The following is a 23,872-nucleotide window of genomic DNA, read 5'->3' as shown; positions in this document are numbered from 1 at the left end:
GGAGGGGGAGCTGGGCAAGTAACCCCCTGTGCTTCTCCATGCTCCGCCCTGCCCCCTCCCCCCCAATTCTGCCACTTTAGATACTGGGAGGGGGGTTCATCCTGGCTCCTCCTAGGGGCCTGTAGCAAGGGGAGAAAGCAGCATGGCTCCCATTGGCAGGGAAAGCTCCAGGCTGGGGGGCTGGCCTGGGGCCATCCCTGGAGTCCTTCCTCCTTTCTTGGGGGGGGGGGGGGGGGGGCGGTGGAGTCTCCTGGGGGGGGCAGTGATGGAGATGGAAGGTTTGGGGTGGGGGGGTGACTCCCAGGGAGCTGGAGGGTGAGTCTGACTGGCCCCTGCATTGGAACTCCTGCCCCATCTCTAACTGCCCCCCTGCCCCACAGAGCCGCCTCCCCCTCAGGCCTCATGTCCCCCAGCCGGCTGCTGGGCAGCCAGAGCCGTGAGCGGGACTGGGAGAATGCATCTACTGCCTCGTCGCCTGCCTCTGTGCCTGAGTACACAGGTGAGACCCCGCCTCCCCCTCTGTCTTAGAGCACACCCTTCCTCCAGCCCAGAGTACACAGGTGAGACCCACCACCACCATCCTACCCTGTCCCTCCTCTGTGCCAGAGTACGTGGGTGAGACGCACCCCCCCCGTCCCGCCTCCCCCCACTTCTACTGCTCCTCCAGCCCCAAGTACATGGGTGAGATCCACTGCTGCCCCCCCACCCTGTCTCCATCCAGAGTACATGGGTAAGATCCTTGCCCTGCCTTCACTGCCTCCTCTCCAGCCTCCATCCCTGAGTAAATGGGTGAGACCCCCTTCCCTCTCCTGCTCTGCCTCCACTGCCCCTACTTCCATCCCTGAGTACCCAGAGGCCAGGGCCCCAGCTGGGGAAGTCTCTGGGAGGAAGCCCTTTGCTGTGCCAGACCCTGACAGGCCACATGGCCTCCCACCTCCTGAGACTGACCTGCTGGGCTTCACCCCGTGAGCCCTGCCCAGCGAGTCCAGCTGAGACAGACCCGTCCACTCCACAGGGCCCGACTCCCCTCAGCCCGGGTGACAGGGCCAGTCCCCCAGCGTTGTCAGAACAGTCGGGTTTCTTAGGCACCTGGACCCCAGCCTGGGAAGTCCTTAGGCCAACCCAGAGCAATGATGGGTGAAGCCCTGAGCCTGGCCAAGCCCTGACATTCAGACTCTGTCTGACCTTCCTTGGCTCCCAAGTGGGAGCCAATGCTCCGCCCCCCTCCCCAAATGCTTTTTGTTTTTGAGCTGGGGTCTGTGCTCAGTGGCTCTGTGCCACTCTGACCTCTGTCTCTTAGCCTGCCCTAAGAGCAAACAGTCCTCCCCCCCCCCATGCAAAATACACGGGAAACTGAGGCACATAGGATTCATAAAAAAAGTTCCCACTTTGTCACAATGTCTGAGACCCCGTCCCCACCCAGCCTCTCACCTGCCTGCTGCCTGCCCCATCCCTGAGACACCCCTCTCCCCAACACCTCTAGCTGCCACCTCCATCCCCATGGACATTGATTAGAACTGCCTGGGCTGGTCTGACTGGCTGGAGCCCAGTGGGAGGTCCCCTGGGGGCAGAGCCTGGTGGGGCAGTTCCTAGGTCACTGGATCTAGCTCTAACCAACTCTCCCTGGCAGGGCCCAAGCTGTATAAAGAGCCAAGCGCCAAGTCCAACAAGCACATCATCCACAATGCGCTGTCACACTGCTGCCTGGCTGGCCGCGTCAACGAGCCCCACAAGAACAAGATCCTGGAGGTGAGGGGGGGGGGGGCCCTTACTTCCCCCATCCCAGAGCAGGAGGTGACTGGGTGCACCTTTTGGCTGAAGAGATGGCCCCATGGGGGTATGGCTGGGGGGCGAAAGGGGAGGGGCCTCTTGTGTTATAGGGCTGAGGGCTTGTCTGGTCTCTAATCCCTCCCCTGCTCCCCAGGAGATGGAAAAGAGCAAGGCCCATCACTTCCTGATCCTGTTCCGAGACTCCAGCTGCCAGTTCCGGGCACTCTACACACCGGCAGGGGAGACGGAGGAGCTGACGCGCTTGACGGGCTATGGTCCCCGCACCATCAGCCAGGCCATGATCGAAGGCATCTATAAGTACAACTCGGACCGCAAGCGCTTCACCCAGATCCCTGCCAAGACCATGTCCATGAGCGTCGATGCCATCACCATCCAGGGCCACCTCTGGCAGACCAAGAAGCCAGGCACCCCTAAGAAGCCAGGCACCCCTAAATAACCTCTCCTGGCCTCTTTGAGCTGAGCTAATCCTTCATACAGCTGCTGCTGCAGGACCCCTGTGCCCCGGCTGTGTGCCCAGGCAGGGCCCAGCAAGGGCTTATCCTGGGAACTGCCAAATACACTAATAAACTATGGGGTCAAAGGGCACAGGGGAGAGAACTGACTTGGTAAGGTCTGGCCCTGCCCCTAGGCTGGCTACTCTGCTGTCTGGGCCCCACCCCACCATCTGAATGTCAGACTGCACCCCAGGGGCATGTCTCTCCCCCTCCCTCCATGAGGTGTGGATCAGGGCCTGGCCCCTGGGCTGTGTACATTATACATAACTATACAGAGATTGAGCTATTTAAATGATTTTGCAATGATTTGTATATAGTGAGTTGCATTTGATAAGTGGGGTGGGGGAGGGATAGTGGGTGGAGGTGGTGGAGGTGGGGGGTGTCTGTCTCTTCCTTCATGTCTTGTCTATTTTGTATCTTCTGAGCTTCTACCACAATCGAATTCTGTGTTGAATTTTTCCCCTTGCAGGAAGGGTGCTGGGCACAGGACTAGGCACCATGGGTCCTGGGGGGGAGGAGGGGACATGGCCTGAGCCCACCTGTAGCTGCCCCAGGGAGCAGGACTCCCAGTGCCCATGGCTCCCCCACCCCTCCTAGCCCAGGTGGCCGCTGCCTGTGCCCCTGGTTGGGGCCTGCTCCCTTTTAGGGGGCTGGCTGGAACAGGGGGAAGGGGAGCTGGGCCTGGTCAGGTGATAACCCCTCTGGGGTGGGAGGTCTGGGCAATGCTGTAATGAGCTGGCAGGGCCCTCACCCTGTCACTTAATAAAGTAACTTTAAACAAGCTTCTGTCTCTGCCTGGTTCCTCATCAGAAGAGCAGCAGATACCCAGGCCACCAGCCTCCCCCTGCTGCCCCAGTGCACAGGAGAGCTGGGTGTCAAGGAGCCTGGGTGCTAGGCCCAGCTTGGGGAAGGGTGAGTCAAGTAGGGCAGAGCAGGGGCCCTGGGATCAGGACTCCAAGGGCAGCCTCTGCTTTCAGTTGAATCCTACATGGAAAATTTTTCCTTGTGGTTTTATGATGGAAAAACAAACTTCTTCCCCACCCCTCCCAGATGCTGCAGGCCAAGCCTTTGCTGGCACTTAGAGCAGGGACTAAGGGCTGCATGTGGAATATGCTGTTTGGGGGGGGGCTCCTGGGCTGCAGTGACTCTACACCCCCCCCCCCTCTCCCACACACACACACACACACACACACACACACACGGCAGCAAGAACTGCTCTGATACAGCCTCACCCTGTATCAGCTGGTGGTGGGGGGGGGGGGGCGGCGAAGAACTGGTGCCTGACCAGCATGTTTAACCCTAATACTCAAAGGTGCCTGGGCTGCTGCTCAGTTCCAACCCCCCCACACACACACACATCATCCCTCCTGCACTGAGGGCTAGGCCTGGCCAGAACAGGTCCCTCTTCCCCAGCCCTGCCCTACAATAGCATTGTGCAGGGGGGGGGTAGGCCTCCCCCAAGGCAAGCCCAGGCTCTGGCCCTGCAGGCTTGAGCTGCTGGAGCCACCTGACCCAGGGTGAACTGACGCCTTGTCCCTGCCCAGCACAGGGCGGGGAGGAGAAGAGAGGCCAGAGTGCTGGGGGGTGGCGGCCCACTGCCTGGAGCTGTGCCCTGAGCAATGAGAGCCCAGCGAGGGTTAGAAAAAGAAACATTTATAGTAAAACACCCTGCCTCAGACACAGGAGCCCCTTTGGGGGGGTACTCCCCCGCTCCCTGCACCAGAGCCAGAGGTGTGGCCACCCATGCCCCAGCCATGCCAGCAGTGGGGGAAGAGCACCAAGCACATGGTTTACCCCACTCACTAGCTGGTGCAGCCCAGATCCAGGACTGGCTCCCTCCCCTCTTAACAAGCCAGGCTCCCAAAGTGCTTCATGGGGGAGGGGTGGGCAGGCTGGCTCCACACCCTCCCGCCAATGGCCCTGAGCAGGGTCCTCCCCTGCCTGGATGGCACAGCCCTACCCCACCCTACCCCCTCCCTCCTAGGAGCCAGGGCCCCACAGCCCAAGGGGGAGAGGGAGCCCAGAACTCAGGGAGCCTGCTTGGCCTACAGCCCCAGAAGAACTAGGGCAGCAGTGTTCCCCTGGGTGAGGGACAGGGCATGGCTCCAGCCAGCCCCAGGGGGATGGACACTCAGCCCATGCTCTAGGGGATCAGTCAAAGTCCAGACCCCTCTGCCCACAGTCCAGGAGGGGAGCAGGCTCCATGGTGCCCACTGGCTGCCCCCAGTTCCAGTTCAGTCTGTCTTCAGCCCCCCGAACACAGCTGAGGGGACACTCTGCTGCTCCAGCTGCACCTCTGCAGGGAGAAGGGGAGGGTGAGTCAGTGGTGAGCCAGCACCCAGGGGCACCCGCCTCCAGCCAGGAGCCAGACCCTGCCCATCCTCAGCCTGAGGGGCAGGACGTATCCAGCTACACTAGGCCCCTCCCCCAGCCACAACTGCGCATCTCCCCCCCCCCCCCCCTTACCATCAGGCTCATTCTCCTCGCTCTCACCCCCGTCCTCCTCCTCCTCGTCAATGTCGATCTCGTCAGGGTTCGCTTGCCTGGAGAGTGCGGCCAGCTCGCTGCGTGACGCATCGCTCCTGCCAACATAGCGGGGGGGAGGGGAGTGAGCAAGTCCTCCTTACGCCAGCTGCTCCAGAAACAGTCTTGGGCCCCCACTGTGCCCACCCCCAACCACAGCTCCCCACAGGAGTTTAGGCCTAGGACAGGCTCCCCCCAGTGTGCGGGGGGCTATGGCTGGCTATGCCGTGGGTGCCAGCCCCAGCCAGCAGGGAAGGGATGAGGGCAGCGCCAAGCAGGGAGGGTGGTTGGGGGTTACGGGCTCAGCTGGTGAGAAGCCAGCCTAGCTTTCAGCCCCAGGCTGCCCTGGCACACTGGGCCCTGGGCAAGGGGCACATCAGAGCTATTGTTGGCTATAAGGCAGGGGAGCCGAGCCCCAGCATGAACGATGGCAGGTGTAGTCACCACAAGCTGCCCTATGTCTACAGACCTGACAAAGAGGATCTTCTCCTTGGCCCGGGGTTTGTCCCGCTCTGCCTCGGCCGCCAGCTGCTCTGCCCGCTGCTCCAGCAGCTTCATGTCATCCATGCCACTCTGCCCCGGCGCCAGGTCTGACACTGGAACCAGACAGCAGGGTGAATGCCAGGGCGCCCTCGGGGTGGGATACAGGTGCCCCCAAGGCTCCCACCATATGCAGGGGTTGCTTACCGGTGCCCGTGGCATTGCTGGAGACTTTGAGCATCTGCGAGGCCATGAAGTTGACCTGGGTGTTGTAGGTGGCCTGGACGCTGCGTTTGATGCGCAGCATCTCCCGGATTGTGTCTTCGTTCCCGTGCCGGATCTCAAAGTCCTTCCACGTCTGCCAGAAGGAGCCTGTGGTCTGGGGGGTGGGGGTGGACAACGGGAGTGAGCCTTGTGGTGCCCACCCCCATGGCCTGCCCTACCCATCCCCTCATGCCAGTAACTGCTACTAGACCACCCCCACCCAGCTCAGAGGCCATCTTCCCCCAGGGCTCAAGCTTACTGGAGATGGGGGCAGGATGCTGGGCCACTCCTGGGGTACTAAACCACCACCCCTCTAGCTCCATGGTCTGCAAGACTTGCCCCCAGTGTGGGTGGGGCCTCAGGGAGCCCCACCCCTAAAGAGCCAGACTTAGCCCAGGGCTGTCCTGGGGCTGGGGATTTGGCAGTAATGCCCAGAAAAGGGAAGAGGGGGAGCCCTGCACCCATTTATAGGGGCCCTATCACAGTCAAGCCCCTCCCCACTCACTCCAGGGCTACAGGTTCCAGCAGTCACAGCGAGACACCCCCACCCACCCTGGTTCTCGTCTGGCAGGAGGCCCATGTCCAGCACTGCTGCATCCCCACCATAGCCAGGGGGGAGGGGGCACAGGGTGGGCACCCCAGATCACTGTAGCGCCAAGTGGGGAGGGGGGTCAAGGGTCGAGTCCTCCACTGCCAGCTCCAGGAGTGAGTGTGGCACTGGCCATCTCCCAGCCTCCTCCAGGGCAACTGACCCCTCTAGCAGGGCCCAAAGCCCACCTGGCTGGACAGCCTGAGGAGGGTAGTGTCAGGGACCAGACTGTAGGGGACAATCCCACCCCCAGGCTTACTCTGCCAACCCACATTTGCCCAGGGCCCTTACCCGGGGGTCACAGATCTGCGAGCAGTAGGAGTAGATGGCCCGGGCCCGGTCAATCTCACCCAGCTTGCATTCCATGTCGGCAAAGCGCTGGCACATCTCGCGGGCGTGCTCGTCTGACAGCACCTGGGAGAGAGTGCCCTGAATCCCACCAGCCCCACCCCCATCTCACCCTGGGGGGGGGGATGGATGGACAGATGGACCTCACAGTATGCGCTGCCATGCCCCCGGCCCCACCCCTGGGTGGGGGAGTCAGGATGCCATGCAGTGTGCTCCCTGCAGGCTGCAGCTCAGAACTGGCCTCTCCCCCCTTCCTCCCGCCAAGATCCTGGGTTCGTGGCTTCACAGCCTTGGGCTGCAGAGTGCCAGGGGTGTTTGGGGCTCGGCCCAGTGCTGTCTGTGCCCATCTCTGCCGCCCGAGCGCCCCTGCTACCCTCCAGCGCTGGGACCTCAGCCAGCCCATGCCTCTCACTGCCTGCTGGATGGGTCCGGGGCTCCTCAGCACTGGCCCATGGGATGTGGGTGCAGGAGGCTGGGAGGGGTTTCTGCTACTGAATGGCAGGAAGGGGCCTAGGACAGCCCAATGCACTGGCACACTGGTGTGGGGGCACTGCTCTAGGCCCACGTGTGAGGGGGGGGAGGGAAAGCTCCACCAGCCCTGCCCCCTACCTCACCTCACCTCAATGGCCTTCTCATAGATGCTGCGGGTGTGGGTGACCCCGTAGATCTCGGCCGCCCGCTTGATGTAGATGTTGTACATCTCGTACTGCTCCGAGGGCTGCACGGCCCGCGTGGCCCGCTCATACACCGCCATGGCATGCCGCGCCAGCCCGAACTCCTCCTCCAGCTTGGCATACAACAGGTAGATGGCTGTGGGGACAGGGTGAGTCAGGGGCCGGCTGGCACAGGGTACGACTGAGGGCCCTAGTACCCTGTGGCCTGATGTCCCTGTAACTCGGAATCAAATCAGAAACCCGCAGCACCACTGGGGTAGAGGCAAAGCTGGCTGGCAGGGGGGCTGCATATGGGGGCGCTGGCCCTGCCACTGCCCAGAGTCTCAGGCCCTCTGCCACACAACAGTCTGTGCCCAAGTCCACATGGAGCTACAGGGCCCAGTGGGGCTGGGCTCCCCACTTCAGTATCCCATCCGCCAGGGCTCCCCTCAGCTTGGAGACAGGACTGGGCACCAGTGCGGTTGGAATGCTGGCCAGACAGCGCCACATGGCAGTTGATGCCAGGATGCCCTCATATCTGGGAGCCAGAGAACACTTCCCCCCACCCCCTCAACATACTCTTGGCATATTTCTGGGGGCAGCCGTCCAGTGCCTGCTCGAAGAGGTCGCGGGCACGCTCCAGCTTCTTGCCACCATAGCGGTCGATGAACTTGGTCAGGTAGGTGTTCCAAATGTCGTACACGTTGGGCCAGCGGAACAGGGAGATGCCCCTCTCGTAGGCCTGCCGAGGGAGGAGTGTGAGCATGGCTGCCTGGGTCCCCCCTGGAGCCCTCACGCCTGGCAGCAACTGGGGGCACTTCCATGACCCCTCTGGGAGCAATCGCATCCCCCACCCCAGATCTGCACATTAACCCTTTAATTCCCACGGCGCCACCTCAGAGCCCTTTTGACCCAGCCAGATCTGCAGCCCCTCCCTCACTGGGCAAACACCTGCCAATCAGGGGCTCTCTGCTAGCCCTGCCCACCAGTACCTCCCCCCCCACCCCAACTCTGCTTCTTGGAGCCCAGCTAAGTCCCACCCTCCCTTGCCCTTAACAACGGAGCTCCCCGGCACCTTGAAGCTCTCCTCGAAGTAGGTGTGCTCCTCCAGGAAGAGGGCATAGTTGATGATGATCTGGGGCGTGGCGATGCGCAGGTCCAGGATGCGGTCGTACACCGCTTTGGTGGACTAGGAGAGAAGACCAGGCCGGCAGCAGTATTAGGTGGATTACAGTAAGGGCTGGCATGCTGCAGGGATCCAGGTGACCCATCAGGATGGGCAGGGGCGGGTGCAGGCTGAGCCTGGCACCATCCTCAGTGGAGTCCACCCCCTCTCTCCCCCAGTTCCTCTGCCGGATAGCAGCTAGGGCCCGGCTCCGTGACCCCCCTCGGGACCTGGCCCCTGACAAGGGTGGGTATCCTCACCTTGAAGGTGCCCAGGCTCTCTTCCAGGTCGGCCAGCATGGACCAGACCTTGAGGGACTTGTACACACGGTTCTGGACGGGCTCTGAGGCATCGAAGTACTCTGCTTTCTTGGCTGGGATGGCCGTGGCTTTCTGTGGGGCAAGAGAGGAGGGCGCTCAGTGGGGGCAGCGAACCCTGTGCCCAGGATTTCACTGCCAGCAGCAAGCCGAGTGGGCAGGGCGATTCAGGGATCCATGACATCCCCTGGCAGGCACCGCGCAGGCAGCTTCTCACCATCACTCACTGTGTCCCCAGCAAAGCATGGCCCACACTCAAACCACTAGACCGCCTGCCCCTTCCACAGCTGGAAGTGGAACCCAGGAGTCCTGGTTCCTGCCCCTCCCACCCCCATTCTAACCATTAGACCCCCCCACACCCCTCCCAAAGCTAGGAACCAGGACTCCTGAGTTCTGCTCCCGCTCCCCCCCACCCAATCCCCATCCCTCTCAGAGCTGGGAGTGGAACCGTGGAGCCTGGGCCTTACCCTTAAGATGTTCCTCTCTCCTCTACCCACCCAGGACTCTCCAGCAGCCGGAGGGATGGTTGCCTGGTGCTTGCCCTCATACTTGCCCTCGTACCCCACATTGCCACTCCCACCCCCCCCCCATGCCCAGCAGGGCTGGGCTCACCCGGAGGATGCGCAGGGCCTGGTCATAGTTCTCATGGCGCAGCTCCATCTCCCCGTACTCGCACCACACGCAGGCCAGGTCGTCCACCTGCTTGAAGTTCACCTTGGTGGCTTTCTCAAATATGGTCCTGGCCTGGGGAAGGGGAGGGAGGCAGAATCAGAGGGAGCACAAGCTGACCCCCGCCCCCCTCCAGCCCCAGGCCAGCCCGCTCCCCGGAGCTGTGGCAGGAGCTCGGCCCATTCCCTCCCCCAGGCTCCGGCAGGGGCCCAGACACAGGTCACCCAGCCAGGCAGAAACCCTCCCTCACAGACCCCTCTGCCCTGGCCCCCCATGGTTGGCATCTCTCTCCAGGTGCTTGGCCGATGCTCCTGCCCAGTTTAACCCCCACTAGCAGCCACTGCTGGGAACATGAGCCCTCTTGGGGGATGCCTCAGGATGAGGGGCCTACCACCCCGCACCCCAACCTCCCGATGAGTCCCCTGGCCCAGGGCATGGAGAGTGGTAGCTTCTCTTGGCCGTTCTCACTCCGCGCCCACAGCAACACTCACGTCCTCAATCTGCCCATTATCCTCATAGAACTTGGCGAAGGAGACCCAGAGTGTGTGTGTCTTGCCGGTGGCCTTGAAGGGGTCCACGGTCTGCACGGCCTCCGTGTAGGTGTTGATGATCTGTGGGGGCAGGTGGGCGCCAGTGGTGGACCCAGCGGGAGAAGGGAATGCTCTGCTGAAGGCCTTTGCCAACAGAGCTGCTACAGCAGGGCCCGTGCAGCCCCTCCCCCTGCCCCAGAGGGGCGCTCTCTAGGGGTGAGGGTGGAGTTCTGTTTCCCTTGGCTCCTCACTGGGGCAAGTGAGTCTCCCTGGTGATCTCACAGAACCCAGTGATGAGGAAATGGACCGAAATCTGCCCACACCGCACAGTCATGCAATGGGAGCAGCTTTCAGTCATTCCCAGCCTGGATTGGAACCCGGGCCCCATGCCCCGGGCTCGAGCCTGGATCAGAACCTGCGACACGGCCCCGCACCCTCATCCCCTGCCCCAGCCAGATCAGAACCGGTGCCTGTAGCCATTCCCTGTGCCCCAGCTGTTCTAATGCTCTGGACACATGCCCAAAGACAAGACAAGTCCTTGCTGCCCCACTCCTTGCACAGCCACTTACACCCACTGCCAGATGGGACGAAGTGGGAATAGTTTGTGAGTCCTGCTCCTGTCTCAGTTTCCCACCGAGTGGAAAGAGCCTGGTTGCTCTCGGGGCAGGCTAGGAGACGGCTGGAGGTGCTGCCTAGCTGCCGGGGCCTTATTCCCCATAGCAGTGGAGCATCTGAGAAGTCAATGGGAACTCCCAATTCTAGGCCGTTGACACCTAGCACCCAAGGACCCAGGGAGGGACTTCCCCACCTCTCCTTAGGGAAGCTGAACAGCAGCCCCCCAGCTGGAGATCAAAGGATTGCCAAGGTCTGAGGTGGGGGACCAGGGCTGGCTGCTGGAAGGAGTCGGGGGCTCTCGCTTGGGGTTGAGCAAGGTTGATGGAGGGTCAGATAGAGCCTGAACAAAGGGGCTCGCTCCAGCTCGGCTGGGCTCTGGGCTGAGCAGGAGGGTCTGTGCTTTAATCTCAGTGCTGACCACGGACTCCCCATGCTGCCTTCAGGGTGACTGATAACCCCGACTGTTCTGACAACGCTGTGTGAGGTCATGAATCCCCCATGGGGTCTGTCCCGGTGGGACTCACTGAACGGAGCTCGTGGGGTGACACAGGGGTGCGGAAACCCCAAGGCCCAAGCTTCAGAGGCAGTGAAGCCATGGGGCTCACCCTGGAGGAAGCATGACAGCTTGAGGGGGTCTGGCACAAGGGAAGGCTCCTCCGAGGGACTGTTCCAAAGCTGGGGCCGTAGCACTGATCCCGTGAATCCACTGGGCTCAGGTCGGGGTGAACAGGCACAGTGAGGGAGACGTGCATAGCTGGGAAATGCACTGACCCCGCCTGGGGCAGGAGGGCCCAGGGCAGTGCCAGCTGCACAGCCTACCTCTGTATAGCACACCAGCCCTGCACCCCCCACTACAGCGCCCTCTTGGGCAGCCCAGCACACTGCATAGCCAGCAACTCTCAGCCCCGCCGCTTCCCAAGGACGCAGTGACCACCCTCATCTTAGAGACAGGGAAACCAAGGTACAGAACAACGGTGCCACTTGCCAGAGAGAACAGGGAGTGCGTGGTAGTACAGGGAACTCAGGTGTCCTGACTCACCCAAACCACTTACCAGCCTCTCCCTGGGGCTATTTCCCAAGCAAATCCCACCAGAGGGCTCAGCCATGCCAGGCTGGACTTTTCAGAGCTCCGCAGACCACATACCTGGTGTCTCAGCCACTCCCTGAGCCATGAACCCATACCAAGCCATGCTGCTCAATCCTGCGCCCCAAGTCCATCACACTACAGCGTGCATCAGCCTCGTGCAGCACTGATTAGCAGGGGAAATTTGTCCCACCCCAGAGGCAGCTGCATCTCAGCACCAGATGAGGAGTCCCTGTATAAACAGCTCCCTCGTTCCCCATGCCCCAGAGGCAGCTGCATCTCTGCCCATCTCCCAACTCCCCCAGGATGCCACGGGGGGTGGGGTGGTCGTCACTGGGATGACAAGGCAGAGCCCCAGGGGGATGGCCCCTGCATGCTCCCCCGGGGGATGAGCTGGCCCTACCTCTCGGGGTTTGCCCTCGTAGAGCTTCACGCGCTTGTGCCACTCGTGGACGTTGTGGGGGTTCTGGCGCAGCAGCACGCTGTTGAGCAGCAGGGGGCGCCGTGTGATCAGCTGCTCAAAGCGAGCCAGGCGCAGTTCCAGGTCCACATCATCTGTAGTGGGGAGAGGCACAGGCAGATTAGCCACTGCCCCAGTGTCCCTGCCGGGCCTGGGCCCCCCACAGCAGGGGGGCGACAAGCTGATACACTGCCAGAGACTAGACACCCCAGCTCTCCCCCTCACCAAGAACCCCCGGCCTCCTAGGACAACTCCTCCCACCCTACTCTGGGCCACAAACCAACCACCCAGCACCCTGCCCTGTCTGTGACCTGCCTCAGACCCAGCATGCCATGAGCCACCAGCACTGGATCGGACCTGGAGTGAAAGGACACTGCAGCCCTCCAAGCCAGGGGTGGGGGAGCAGGCGGCGGAGTGGAGGGGAAGGGGTTTAATAGCTCCCATTTCTACCCCCTCTTATATTAGAACGTGCACAGACAGGAATCAAGGCACATGCACCTCCAGCCTCAGACCCCAGGAAACGCCAAGGGGAAGGACTAGTTATCCCTGTCTTACACAGGGGAACAGAAGCACAGAGACGTGACCCCAGGAGTCCTGAGTCCCAGCTCCCCACTCCCCTCCCAGAGCTGGGACTCGAACCCAGGAGTCCCGACTCCCAGCTCTACCCACTGGGCTTAGCAGGGTCTTACTATTCTCCACCCCTTCCGAGCGCTCATTTGTGCTTCCCATGAAGAGCAATCAGCTGCCAGAGTCTGGAGGCCAAATGCAGCCCTGGTGTAAGTGCTGTAACTGCAGAAATCAGCATTACCCCCTTACCCCCCAGGGCCCCACTTGGGGCTCTGCCTCCCTGGACCAGCCAATCCCTGCTGGGGAGCGCTGCATGTTACTCGCAGGCAGGGCCCAGCCCCCCACTCACCCTCCTCCTCCTGCCCCAGCTCAGAGGTGGTCTCCATCTTGGCTGCAATCATGCTCTCCTCGAACTGGGCATAGCTGTCAAACACCTGGGTGAAATCTCGCACCGTCATCACCGTCTGGATGGCCTCCTCGTACACGTCCCGGGCCTGAGACACACGGCACCGTGAGCAGGGCCACACGCTCCCTGCCCCACAAGAGCCCCCCAAGCCAGCTCCCAGGAGAGAAATGGGAGCTATCGCCCCTCCACCCTGATAAGCCTTAAAGGGCCCTTGCCCGGCTGCATCTCAGCGCTATCTATGGGGTGGAGTATGGGGGACAGTTTATACAGGGATCCCTTGCCTGGCGCTGAGATGCAGCCACCTGTGGGGGTGAAATGTCGGGGCTGTTTGGTCCCTTGCCCGGTACTGAGATGTGGCTGCTCCTGGGGTGGGGTGCAGCAACTGTTTGTAGTAAAGAAAGAGCCTGGAGCATTGGGCCTGGTGCAAAAAAATTTAAGGCTTGAACCAGAGGCTGTGAACCAAAGTCAGGCCATGTATTAAAGTAAATGCTCACAAGGTGACTATTCAGTATATGAACTTGGCAAAGCCATTGCTAGTGGAGGCCCTAGATATTTACGTAAATATATTTTAGAAGGCTAGTACAAATATCCTCAAAGCTGAGAAACACATCATGGGCTTATCAGTGACCACGTAGTGTTCTGTGCGCTCTTTAACCCCTGTCATATTCCACCCCAGAGGCAGGCACACCCAGAACCAGGGCAACGATCCCTCCAAAGATGTGCTTTGGGCTCCTGCCAGATGAGACTGGCTAGACAAACAGGAGCTACCCCAGTGCCTGAGTGAGCAGGGAAGCCCAGCTGCTTTCCATATTGGGGCGGTGAACTCAGACACCCTGCATCCCTGCTGGGCTGGAACTCCTCACAGCCCCCCACCATCCCTCTGCAGCCAGGGAAGCTCCGTGGGGGGCAGGGGAAGAGGGCTGTGAGGAGTTCCCCCAGCCTGCTTCCCTTTCCCTCCTCCCCCACCAGACTGCTCTGGTCTTTGCAGTACCCTCCCCCAGCACCTCCCTCCCAGTTCCCCAGGCCCCCTCCCCCCATTTCAGGATCCAGTTCAAACGTCACCCATCGTGTTTCAAAACCCCTCTTAGATTCAGTTCAACCATCCCTGGCTCCCGTAACTTCCCCTCCATGAGTCACCCAGCCCCAGCTTCGGTGTGGCTCTAATGGCTGTGGCTGGAGAGAGCGCCTTCTCCCATGCAGCTCCTGGATCCAAGCCTCAGGTGGAGACTTCCTTCTTCTCTCTCCCACTCCACCACACCTGGTTTCTCTGTCCTCTCCTCGCATGATTCACTAACCCTTTGGGGGCCCCCGCTGCACCCAGCCATGCAACCTCCTGGGTTGTTGCTTCCCCAGGACTTTTAACCCCTGCGCCCACCAGATTAAACACCAGCTGCCCCTCGCAATGGGAAAGCCTTTGTCAGCAGCTAGTGCCACTCACAGAGCAGTCTGCATGGAACAGTGCCCATCCCTACGAGCTCCCAATGCTGGCCTCGCCCACCCCCCAAGGTACCTTCTCAAAGTGCCCGCTGCGGATGTAGTAGTCGGCCAGGGAGCACCAGAGCTTGCCCAGCTGGTCGGTGAAGCGGGTCAGGCCTCCGCGAATGATGGCCCCAACATTGAGGGACTTCACCTTGTCAGGGTTCTGGGAGATGAGGTCACATAGCTCGTGCCACAGCTGGAGGGGAGATGAGACATCAGGCAGCAGGGCAAGGCTACACAGGCCACTCAGCACCCACCAGGTGCTCCCAGGCCCTGAGGCCCATCTAGCCCGTCCCCCACGACTACTGTGCCCTTGTGGGAGCACACACCATGAGGGCTACTCCAGTTCCTGCCCTGGGCTTGGTTTGCACAAATTAGCCCATCCCCTCCACTTCCTAACACTGTGGGCCCAGGCTCCAGGCTGAGGTCTGGTGCCCAGCCCCACTATTCACTCCTGCTGCCCCAACTGGCACATTCCAGGATGTGAGAGACCCTGCGTGGGGACAGTGCTCTGGGGGACTGGCAAAGGGGCTGAGGCACAAACCATCCTTAAAGGGAGGGGCTATGAGCAATGGGGTGGATGACTGGCACAGCTGCCCCCTCAGGAAGGAAGCCTCGTCCCGGCATCATGGGCACCTCACCTGGTAGTTGGATTTCCCCTCCTTTGAGACGAACCTCTCGTCATTGACCACTGTGGCAAGGCGGAGGGCAGCCTCGTCCAGCCGGTCAATGGAGCGCAGGTATTCAATGTACTCCTCGGCGTTCTCGGGGCTCAACTGCAGCACACACCACGGGGATGAACATAGAATCAGAGAAGATCAGGGTGGGAAGGGACCTCAGGAAGTCATCTAGTCCAACCCCCAACTAAATCATCCCAGCCAGGGAACTGGGCTCCCAAAAAGTTCATGGAGGATAGGTTCATTGGTGTCTATTAGCCAAGATGGTCCGGGACGCAACCCCACGGTCGTGGTGACCCTAAACCATGGGCTACCAGGAGCTGGGAGTGGTAGACCGCAGTGGATCACTCCATAATTGCCCTGTTCTGTACACTCCCCCACAGCGCTAGCTCAGGCCACTGTCGGAGATGGGATACTAGGTTAGTTGTAGCTAGGCCTGACACAGTCTGGCAGCCTTATGACTAAAGGCAACCCAGCATCCCCTGCCCCTCACAAGGCCCTAGCCCTAGAGCAGGGAGATTCTGGCACAGACACTAACATCACCATTACACAGATAAAAAGTACAGCATTTCCAGTGATGCCCACGTGGCAGCTAAACGGGTAATCCCCCCCATGCTTTTGCAGGTTAACACTGCCCCCCTCATCTCCAAGCACTTTACAGTTCACTAGGCCCCCCCATGTGAAGGGAAACTGAGGCACAGATAGGGGAAGTGATTTGCCTGAGGTACCACAGCTAGCTGGGGCAGGGACAAGTGGAAGGACAGTGCAGAAGTTTGGGTGCTAACCTGGGATCGGGAGACACGGGTTCAATTCCTTGCTCTGGCTCAGCCTCCCTGCTTAACCCTAGGCAGGTCACTCAGCCATCCCCTCCAATCCGTTTGCCTCCATTGCAATACACCCTGCAGCTGTGGGCGGGGTTAGGGCTGGATTTTGACCCTATGAGGAGCAGAAGCTCCAAGGCCTTTGTTCCAATGTTGCGGATCCACTGTGCAGAGACAGGCAAACCCAGAGGAGACCGTTCGAAGAGGGGCAGCTCAGCAAAGAGCAAAGATCAGGGAGGCTGGCGCCCTTACCTTCAGGTACCTGCGGTAGACTCGCACAGCCGTCTCGGGCAGGGGGTACAAGCGCACAAACTTCAGGTAGAGGGGCCAGATGCGATGGTGCTGTGTGATGGGCAGCGCCCGGAGCGCCCGGTCAAAGGTCCTGCGCGTGCGGGTGATCCGGCACTGGTCCATGAGGAACTGGCAGTAATCTAGCCAGATCCGAGGCATCTGCCAGTTCAAGAGATAGGATTGCTTACTAGAGCAGGACCACGGGCAGGGCCCGACTCCTCCCATCATGGTTATACTGCCATGCTATGGCATTGCTGTCCCTAAAGACAAAACCCCCTTCTCCCTAAGGGGGGAAGCCCTGTCCCGGACAACGTGGGTACCTCACCTGGTATTTGGATTTCCCCTCCTGTTTGTTTCATTCTAGCCAGAGCAATGAGCAGACAAGGCCCTAGGGGTGAATCCTCAAGAGAACCCTACAGAGCCTTGTGCCTTGAAATTGCTGGTTCCAACCCAGCCCGAGGCCAGAAGTGACTGACAGCCACCAGTGGGGTTACATAAAATGAGCTTGCTGTGTCCACGGCAGCTTCCTGCTGGCCCCCAGCCCATTAGCAAGCTGAGCACAATGAGACCTGGTCAGTGCCGCTGCAAGCTGGCTAGTGATGGCATGGGGGAGCTGGCCCTGCGGAAGCCCAGGCTATGCCCATTCTGGAGACACATGGGACTCAGAGCAGGCAGGCAGGGGTCTAAGGTGTGGGAGGAGTTCATGGTTGGTGATGAGGTCCAGGACACAAGGGGTCCATGGCTGGGTGATCTACAAGGGCGGCCAGAGCCTGGGGCAGGGGCTGTCCATGGTTGGGGTCAGGGCTATGCAGAAAGCCTCCAACAACCCTGCCCTCACCAGGGAGCCTTCATCTACCACCATCAAGCCCAGTGGCTTTGCCACTCATCTGTCCCGGGCCTCCCCATACCTTGTGCATGAAGACGAGGGCACGTTCATGGCAGTTGTTCACCTCCTCATGGCCGGGGTCAGTCACACACCTGTTCTTCACCTGCTTCCGGCGCTGCTTAAGGTAGTTGTACCACAGCTTGTAACTGCAAACACCATGGAGTTGTCACTACCAGAGGTTTCTGTAGCCTGCGCTCCTGTCCTGGCCCTCACAGAGCCTCCTGCTGGGAGAGGCTAGGCATGTGGTAGCCGGGAGCTGCCCATATCCAGTGCACCTGCACTTCTCTGTAGTGCTTCCCACATGAGATCACAGTAGTTGTGAGCTCCTAAAGGGTATGTCTACAACTGCGATCAAAGGTGTGACTGCAGAATGCGTCAACAGAGAAGCTACCTTCCATCTAGTGAGCTTGAACAACAGCAGCGCGGGTTGTACAAGTGAGCCCACAAGCCCGGGTACGTATTTGAGCGACTAGCTTCATTGACATTGTTATCAAGCTCGCTAGGTCCGGCGTGTCAACACATGCTGCTGTCATACCTCTTACTGCAACATAGACATGCCCAAAGAGTTCTCCATGTCTTCGCTCCCAGCCACATACCTGCCTGGCAGCTCCTTGAGGGCTCTCTCGTAGATCAGGTTCAGCACATGCCGGGGAGCGTTCTGCTTGAACTCAATGTAGCGGATCCAGCACTTGACAGAAAAGGGGTTGCGCAGGATTTCTTCCTCGTACTGCAGATCCTCCTCCTCCTGCATGTGGGAGGGGAAGGGGTTAGAGGCAGAGCCCAGGCCTCTCCTTTATGCCCAGGAATCTCCAGGCACTAGCAGCACCGCTTCTGAAACTCAGAGTCTGTTTAGTAGGGAAACCACCAAGGGAATCCAAACTTTTAAAACTCATTTTCCTCTGTTTATTACAACCTGTTTCCTCATTCAGTGTTTGCTTCCTCCAGGCTGGCAGCCTGTTTTGTTAACATGGGGCTGGGGATGTAAACGTACTGGTTTATTATTGTAGGATTGCCTAGAAGGGCCAGGGCTTTGCAAATGTTGTCTTGTCACTACAGGGTTGCTAAGGAAAACTAGGGCTGTACCTGTACACTGGTTGTTATTGCAGAGTTGCTCAGAACTGCACACACACTAGCTTGGTATTGGAGGGTACCATTAAAACCAGACAGAGAGCCAAGCTGAGATGTCATAGAATCATAGAATATCAGAGTTGGAAGGGACCTCAAGAGGTCATCTAGTCCAACCCCATGCTCAAAGCAGGACCAATTCCCAACTAAATCATCCCAGCCAGGGCTTTGTCAAGCCAGGCCTTAAAAACCTCCAAGGAAGGAGACTCCACCACCTCCCTAGGTAACCCATTCCAGTGTTTCACCACCCTCCTAGTGAAATAGTTTTTCCTGATATCCAACCTGGACCTCCCCCACTGCAACTTGAGGCCATTGCTCCTTGTTCTGTCATCTGCCACCACTGAGAACAGCCGAGCTCCATCCTCTTTGGAACCCCCCCTTCAGGTAGTTGAAGGCTGCTATCAAATCCCCCCTCATTCTTCTCTTCTGCAGACTAAACAATCCCAGTTCTCTCAGCCTCTCCTCACAAGTCATGTGCTCCAGACCCCTAATCATTTTTGTTGCCCTCCGCTGGACTCTTTCCAATTTTTCCACATCCTTCTTGCAGTGTGGGGCCCACCCTTGCATCACAGCTCCAGGGCTGAGGCCTGGGCGAGGAATCATGGCACAAGAGTTGCTCCAGCACCTGGCACTGACAGGCATGTAGACTTGAGGGTCCCTGAGTTTTCTAGGGCCCAACTGTGCAAACCCAGAGCTCTGCCCGGTGTGACCTCGCACAGGGGGAGGCGGACAACGGGCCCCAGGCTGGTAGGGGGCAGGTCTGAGTCTATGGGAGGCAGCACGTAGGGGGGGGAGGGGGCGCGCTGGGTCCATGGGGAGGAAGGGGGCGGGGCTGGGTCTAAGAGGCGGGGCTCCCTGGCCACGGGGGTCTGGGGTGAGTTAGAGGGAACCCAAGGGCGGGGCGCTGTAGGCTACGGTGGCCTGAGAGGACATGGCACGGCCGGGCACTCACGAAGAAGAGGTCCGGCTTCCCCTCGCCGGCGGCCACCGGCGTCTCCTCCAGCGCCGGCATCGCGGCTACACCAGACCCTGCGCCCCCCCCACACACAGACACCGCCAGGCCCCGGCGCGCGGCGATGACGCACACGGCGCGGCGCGCTCTCTCCGTGTCAGGGCGCTGCCCTCTCGCGGGGAAACCGCCTATTGGCTAAGAGGGCCGCACTTCCGGTGAAGCGCCACCTTCAGGGGCCATTTCCGGCCAGACGCCATCTTTACTCCGGCAATCGGGGAGGGGGGCCCCCTCCTCGCCGAGTTCTTCACCAATGACCGAAGCTGATGCTGCTCCTTGACCAATCAGCATCGCGTTTGTTGCGGTGTGGGAGAGCGGACGCTAGCGGCCAGTGAGGCCCTGAGAGAGGGAGGGCGGAAGAGTAGCCGGGGCATAGCAGACAGGATGGGGGTGAAACTGGAGGTGTTTCGGGTCAGTGGCAGAAACGGACCCTGGGAGGCGCAGAGAGGCTGGGGGAGGGGGCTGCTACAGTCGTAGTAGCGGCAGAGAAGCCCTTTAGGGAACATGATGGGGCTGGAGCAAGTGGGGGGGGGGGGTCTATGGTTGGGGGCGGGGCTCATTGGTGCTTGGCTGGGGTGTCCTGGTACCAGGGTGATGGGTGCCATAGAAAGACCTGACTAGTTGGAGCCAAGGGGCCAGCATTGAGAGCCTCTGAAGGGAAGGAGAGTCCAGGGCTGGCTACTTGCCCCTGTTGCTGGGGCAGGGGACGGAGGAGGTTAAAACATTAAAATGGAAAATCCCCACTAGAGGGCATCCCAGAGAAGCAGCAGACAGGCCCGCGGGTCAAAGCAAATACTCAGTGGCAGCCTTGAAGCTGGGGCAGCCCATTAGTAGAGTGGCAGGATTCAGCATGGCCTGAGACATTGGGCAGCTCAACAGGAGGGTGGAGGAATTCTTCCCACCCCACCCCTTTTCCCTAGGGGTGGTGTGCCTTTGTGGTAGGAGAGGGATGGGACTCCACCATCATGGCCCCGAGGATTGGGTGGCATTGCAGTGGGTTCGCTTGGTGGCAGCAGGTTTATGGGGATTCCCCCATGCTCTCTCAATTTGCTCCATTTTCAGCTCACGAAATGTTAAGGCACTGTTCAGCAACTGTATAAAATGTCTCCGTAAAAAACATACAGCCAGGTCCTTCCTCCTAAGGGGAAAATGCTTTGGCAATAGCCTTGCAAAATGCTGTTGGTCCAGACACGTGTGAGGATCATATAAGCAGATGTCTAAGCTATCATTAGCTATTGCATGGGCCCAGAGGAAAGGAAGAGACTTTAAAAGAAAAGACCCATGCACACACAGTTCCTGGACCAATCCATTTTAATGTGGCTTGATCAAAGCTAAGGTCTGGTCTGCACTTACAACTTACACTGGCATAGCTATGTCAGTCAGGGATGTGAAAAAACCCATAGCCCCCAGTGACAGAGCTATGCCCACAAAACCCCCAATGTAGAGGCAGCTATGTCGATGGAAGAGCACCTCTGTCAGCAGAGCTAATGTTGTCTGGGGAGTTGGTGTTCCAACACCAGCAGAAAAAGTCCTGTCGCTGTATGTTCCATCTACGCTTGGAGCTATGCTGGCCTAGAGTCTGTAGTGTGGACATAGCTGAAGTGAAGCTGCACTGAGTTCATCACTGCCATGTGCTTTGCAGGAGCTTTGCTTAATTGGGCTGTGTAGTACCTGGGATTTCATGCAAGGCCATCCTTGTTTAAGCTCAATTCAGTGTTCCCCTTAATTTGGGCCACATGTTCCCCCTCTCCTCTCTTCCTCTGCAGATGGTTCTGTATTTGTCCTTCCCTGTTGCCATGTTCTGGATCTCCAACCAAGCAGAGTACTTCGAAGAATATGTCATCAAAAGGAAGGTGAGCATGGTGTTCTGCTCTGAGAGGAGAGTGCAAGCTAGTGATTCATGCAGGTACTGTGAGGGGAGGACTCTCGGGTTGTTTCCAGCTCTAGGAGGGTAGTGTGGGCTAGTGGTTAGAACAACGGAGGGGTTCAGTCAGAGCTCATGGGGAGGAGTTGGAAGTGACATCTGTAGAGGGCATTTTCTAGAGCTGACCAAACAGCTGCATTGGCTTGGTTTGCCATGCCCTGCTCCTTCCCCACCTCTGATAGGCGAGAGACCTGCCTAGGAGCTGTTGCTAAGGGGGGTGGAGATGGCAGACATCCCAGCAGGGTCTGTTGCATCCATTTCTCCTTGTCATCTGTGCCAGTAATGGCACTAGCTCCCCTGCTGGGTAAGACTGGCCCTGGCACCCCCCCAGCTGGTAATCCTCACAGGTGCCTGCATTTCTGTTTCCACAGAGGGAGATCTACCCACCTGATGATGACCACCAGGTGAGTGTACTGCCCCCCCATGAACCTTGCTGAGGACATGTCCCAGCTGTGGAGGCTTTGCTGAGCCCCTCTCTCGCGTGACATCAGCTATCCTGCCCACTGCAGGTCATTGGGATTAACAGCCATTGGGGGGTTGCATCTACACCCCTAGGTGACACGCAGCCATGTGCCATCACCTGCAAGGCCTTGCTGGGATAGGTTGTCTCTAGCAGAGCAGAAGGATAGAGCTCTCCTCCCCATTGCCTTCAGAGCATTGTCTGGCAAAGACCCAGCTGCTTCGACCCTTCCCCAGCTGTGGTGCGCGACCAGGAAGTTATCTGGTGTCTCCAGGTGCTCTGTAGCTGTCCCAGTCTGAGCCCATCCCAGGACTCATCTGGGGTTTGAAGAAGCAACTTGTCCAGCCCCTGGAGGTTTGGGATGAACATGAGGGGCTCTGTGTGTCCTTCCTTCCCCACCAGTAAGAGATTAATGCTAACCTGGCTCCATTAGCTGCAGCAGCATCAGGGCTGATTTCTTGAGTCACCCTCTAACCACTAGAGGGTAGCAGGATCTCTCACGCCTCCACCAGCTGTGCATCTGGCTCTAAGGAGATCTGGGAGGGAGATGGTACCTGTGGGGCTGTGCTATGGGGGCATGAAGCAGGTGAACAGTAATGCTTACTGACCCTGACCCTTCCCCTCTGTCTGTGCCTCAGAGGAAGGAGCTGGAAGATTTCAAGGAGAGGATGCGGAAGAAGCATGAAGAGCGGCTCCTGCGTGCAGCTCAGCAGTGACAGCACTTCATGCCCCCCAAGCTGGATTGAGGGAGAGAGGAGCATGGCCTGGAGTGGGGGAAGGACACCCCCCCCTCCCGACACACCTTTACACACCTCCAGGGGAGGGGGGATGCAAGTCACCACCAAGGGGCTGTCGGGGATGCACTGGCACGGCTGCGGTCAACTGCCCTCCTTGGAGAACTCCAGGCATGTTGGGCAAAGGGAGCTGCAGATATGATGCAGGGGGTTAACAGCAAATAGAGTAACCTGCTGTCTGCTCTCTCAGGGTGGTGGGGGGGCTTTGCACTGCTCGTTAACTAATCCTCACAGCCCTTCTGGGGAAGAGGCTCAAAGGGAAACTAGCTTGAGCAAGTCCCTTCCCTTTGCTGTGCCTCAGTTTCCCCACCTGTACGAGAGGGCGGTGAGGCTGAGTTAAGAGTAAAGTGCTTTGAGCTGCTCGGCTAGGACATGCCAGAGAAAGGTGCAGTGTTGCATGAGCAGTGCAGGGGTTTGAGGCCAGTGTCAGGCATGCAAGCTTGGTACTGAGAGGATGGGTTTCACCTTGTGGTGTTTTGAATTGGTAGCGAGAGAGGCAGGAAGATGGAGCCCTTGCACTGGCTGGCAGCACTCCAGGAGAGGATGGTGGGACCTGGGCCAGCAGGATTATGGAGCCTCTGGAGAGAGGGATGGGCTGACCCGCTGGAGAGCACAGTGCATTCCCGCTCCAGGAATGAGCCCCTGGGATTGCCCCGGTGCTGTCTGACTCCACGGTCCCCTCCCACTGGGACCGGGCTGGACTATGTGGCTTTTCCGGTCTCTACTGTGTGTTGTCACACGTCCTGCTCAGATGCAGTATTCGTGAGGAGGTGAAGCCATGCTCCACTGAGACTCTGCTAAGTCCAACTGGCAGTGTGTGGAAAAATCTTGCAGTAAATGCATCCCCACCTCCCCTGGAGGCATGTCCTCTGCATGTCTGTGTCCTGGCCTAGCCAAGCTCTTGCTTGAACTATCTAATAAAATCCTCTACCATGAGGTCGTGTGTTGACCCCCTTTGCTTCTGGGCTGCTCTCTTTTGGCCTGATCTCAGGGTTGGAGGCAAGTGCCCTGGTGCAGCATCTTCCCTCACCTCCCTGTCTTCTAGGGGCTGTCTCCAGTATTAGATGCCCAAGGTCCCATTGGGCTGGGTTATCTCCAATGCGATGTGCTCCATGGCTTTGTCCTGACTGGTTGTACATGTGCTGAATGGTGGGGCTTGCAGGAGCCTTCCTGTGTGTGTGCTGTCGCCGTTCTGCACTGCAATTAGCGACTGACCAGCTGTTTGGATGTGGACAAGTTGCTTGACTTTGGGCTCCAGGAGCAGCAGCTGCCCTCCCCCTCTCCCCATGGGAACAGAGCAGATCCAAGGCAGGGCCATCTGCCTGAGCCTGCACGCAGCTCTGCATAGTTCCATTGTGACAGACCTTTGGAACGTGGTTGGGAGACGGTCCCCAGGTTAGGGAGCTGTCTTTGCTTTGTCCAAGGAAACCCCATTCTGGTCTGGCCAAGCT

General features: G+C 59.4%; 3 protein-coding genes across 6 annotated transcripts in view; 2 read left to right on the top strand and 1 right to left on the bottom strand.

Annotated features, from left to right (window-relative positions):
* Positions 1-2,649, top strand: part of CAMSAP3 (calmodulin regulated spectrin associated protein family member 3) — a 35,794-nt gene extending 33,145 nt beyond the window's left edge. For all 4 annotated transcript variants that reach the window (XM_054012601.1, XM_054012599.1, XM_054012600.1 and 1 more), the window contains 3 exons: positions 381-499; positions 1,631-1,749; positions 1,925-2,649. In XM_054012601.1, coding sequence (XP_053868576.1) covers positions 381-499; positions 1,631-1,749; positions 1,925-2,227 — 541 coding nt within the window. In that variant the 3' untranslated portion in view covers positions 2,228-2,649. The remainder of the gene's footprint in view (positions 1-380; positions 500-1,630; positions 1,750-1,924) is intronic.
* A 1,273-nt stretch (positions 2,650-3,922) lies between these two features.
* XAB2 (XPA binding protein 2) lies at positions 3,923-19,305 on the bottom strand. The gene is made up of 19 exons (XM_054012605.1): positions 19,187-19,305; positions 17,706-17,854; positions 17,132-17,255; positions 16,185-16,382; positions 15,076-15,210; positions 14,466-14,630; positions 12,899-13,043; positions 11,926-12,077; positions 9,785-9,904; positions 9,237-9,368; positions 8,568-8,699; positions 8,218-8,331; positions 7,722-7,884; positions 7,109-7,299; positions 6,433-6,555; positions 5,496-5,667; positions 5,278-5,404; positions 4,752-4,867; positions 3,923-4,581 (listed from the first exon to the last, which is right to left on the bottom strand). Exons 1-19 carry the CDS (start codon positions 19,244-19,246, stop codon positions 4,520-4,522), a joined length of 2,580 nt encoding a protein of 859 aa, XP_053868580.1. The 5' UTR covers positions 19,247-19,305; the 3' UTR covers positions 3,923-4,519.
* A 241-nt stretch (positions 19,306-19,546) lies between these two features.
* LOC128828183 (protein PET100 homolog, mitochondrial) lies at positions 19,547-23,370 on the top strand. The gene is made up of 4 exons (XM_054012627.1): positions 19,547-19,654; positions 21,010-21,096; positions 21,539-21,571; positions 22,266-23,370. Exons 1-4 carry the CDS (start codon positions 19,628-19,630, stop codon positions 22,341-22,343), a joined length of 225 nt encoding a protein of 74 aa, XP_053868602.1. The 5' UTR covers positions 19,547-19,627; the 3' UTR covers positions 22,344-23,370.
* Positions 23,371-23,872: the final 502 nt, after the last annotated feature.

The sequence above is a fragment of the Malaclemys terrapin genome, chromosome 23 (genome assembly GCF_027887155.1).
Source record: "Malaclemys terrapin pileata isolate rMalTer1 chromosome 23, rMalTer1.hap1, whole genome shotgun sequence".
Taxonomy (NCBI): Eukaryota; Metazoa; Chordata; order Testudines; family Emydidae; genus Malaclemys; species Malaclemys terrapin.
This window is presented reverse-complemented; position numbering and strand designations above follow the sequence as displayed.

Excerpts from the sequence above, each read along its gene's own strand:
- XAB2 (XM_054012605.1), bottom strand. The coding sequence starts at position 19,246 with ATGCCGGCGCTGGAGGAGACGCCGGTGGCCGCCGGCGAGGGGAAGCCG. Across the intron at positions 13,044-14,465 it reads GCAGCGGGCACTTTGAGAAG|GCCCGGGACGTGTACGAGGA; the intron begins GTACCTTGGGGG and ends CGTGTGTCTCAG. Across the intron at positions 9,369-9,784 it reads ATAATGGGCAGATTGAGGAC|GCCAGGACCATATTTGAGAA; the intron begins GTGAGTGTTGCT and ends CCCCTTCCCCAG.
- LOC128828183 (XM_054012627.1), top strand. The coding sequence starts at position 19,628 with ATGGGGGTGAAACTGGAGGTGTTTCGG. Across the intron at positions 19,655-21,009 it reads TGAAACTGGAGGTGTTTCGG|ATGGTTCTGTATTTGTCCTT; the intron begins GTCAGTGGCAGA and ends CTTCCTCTGCAG. Across the intron at positions 21,572-22,265 it reads CACCTGATGATGACCACCAG|AGGAAGGAGCTGGAAGATTT; the intron begins GTGAGTGTACTG and ends TCTGTGCCTCAG.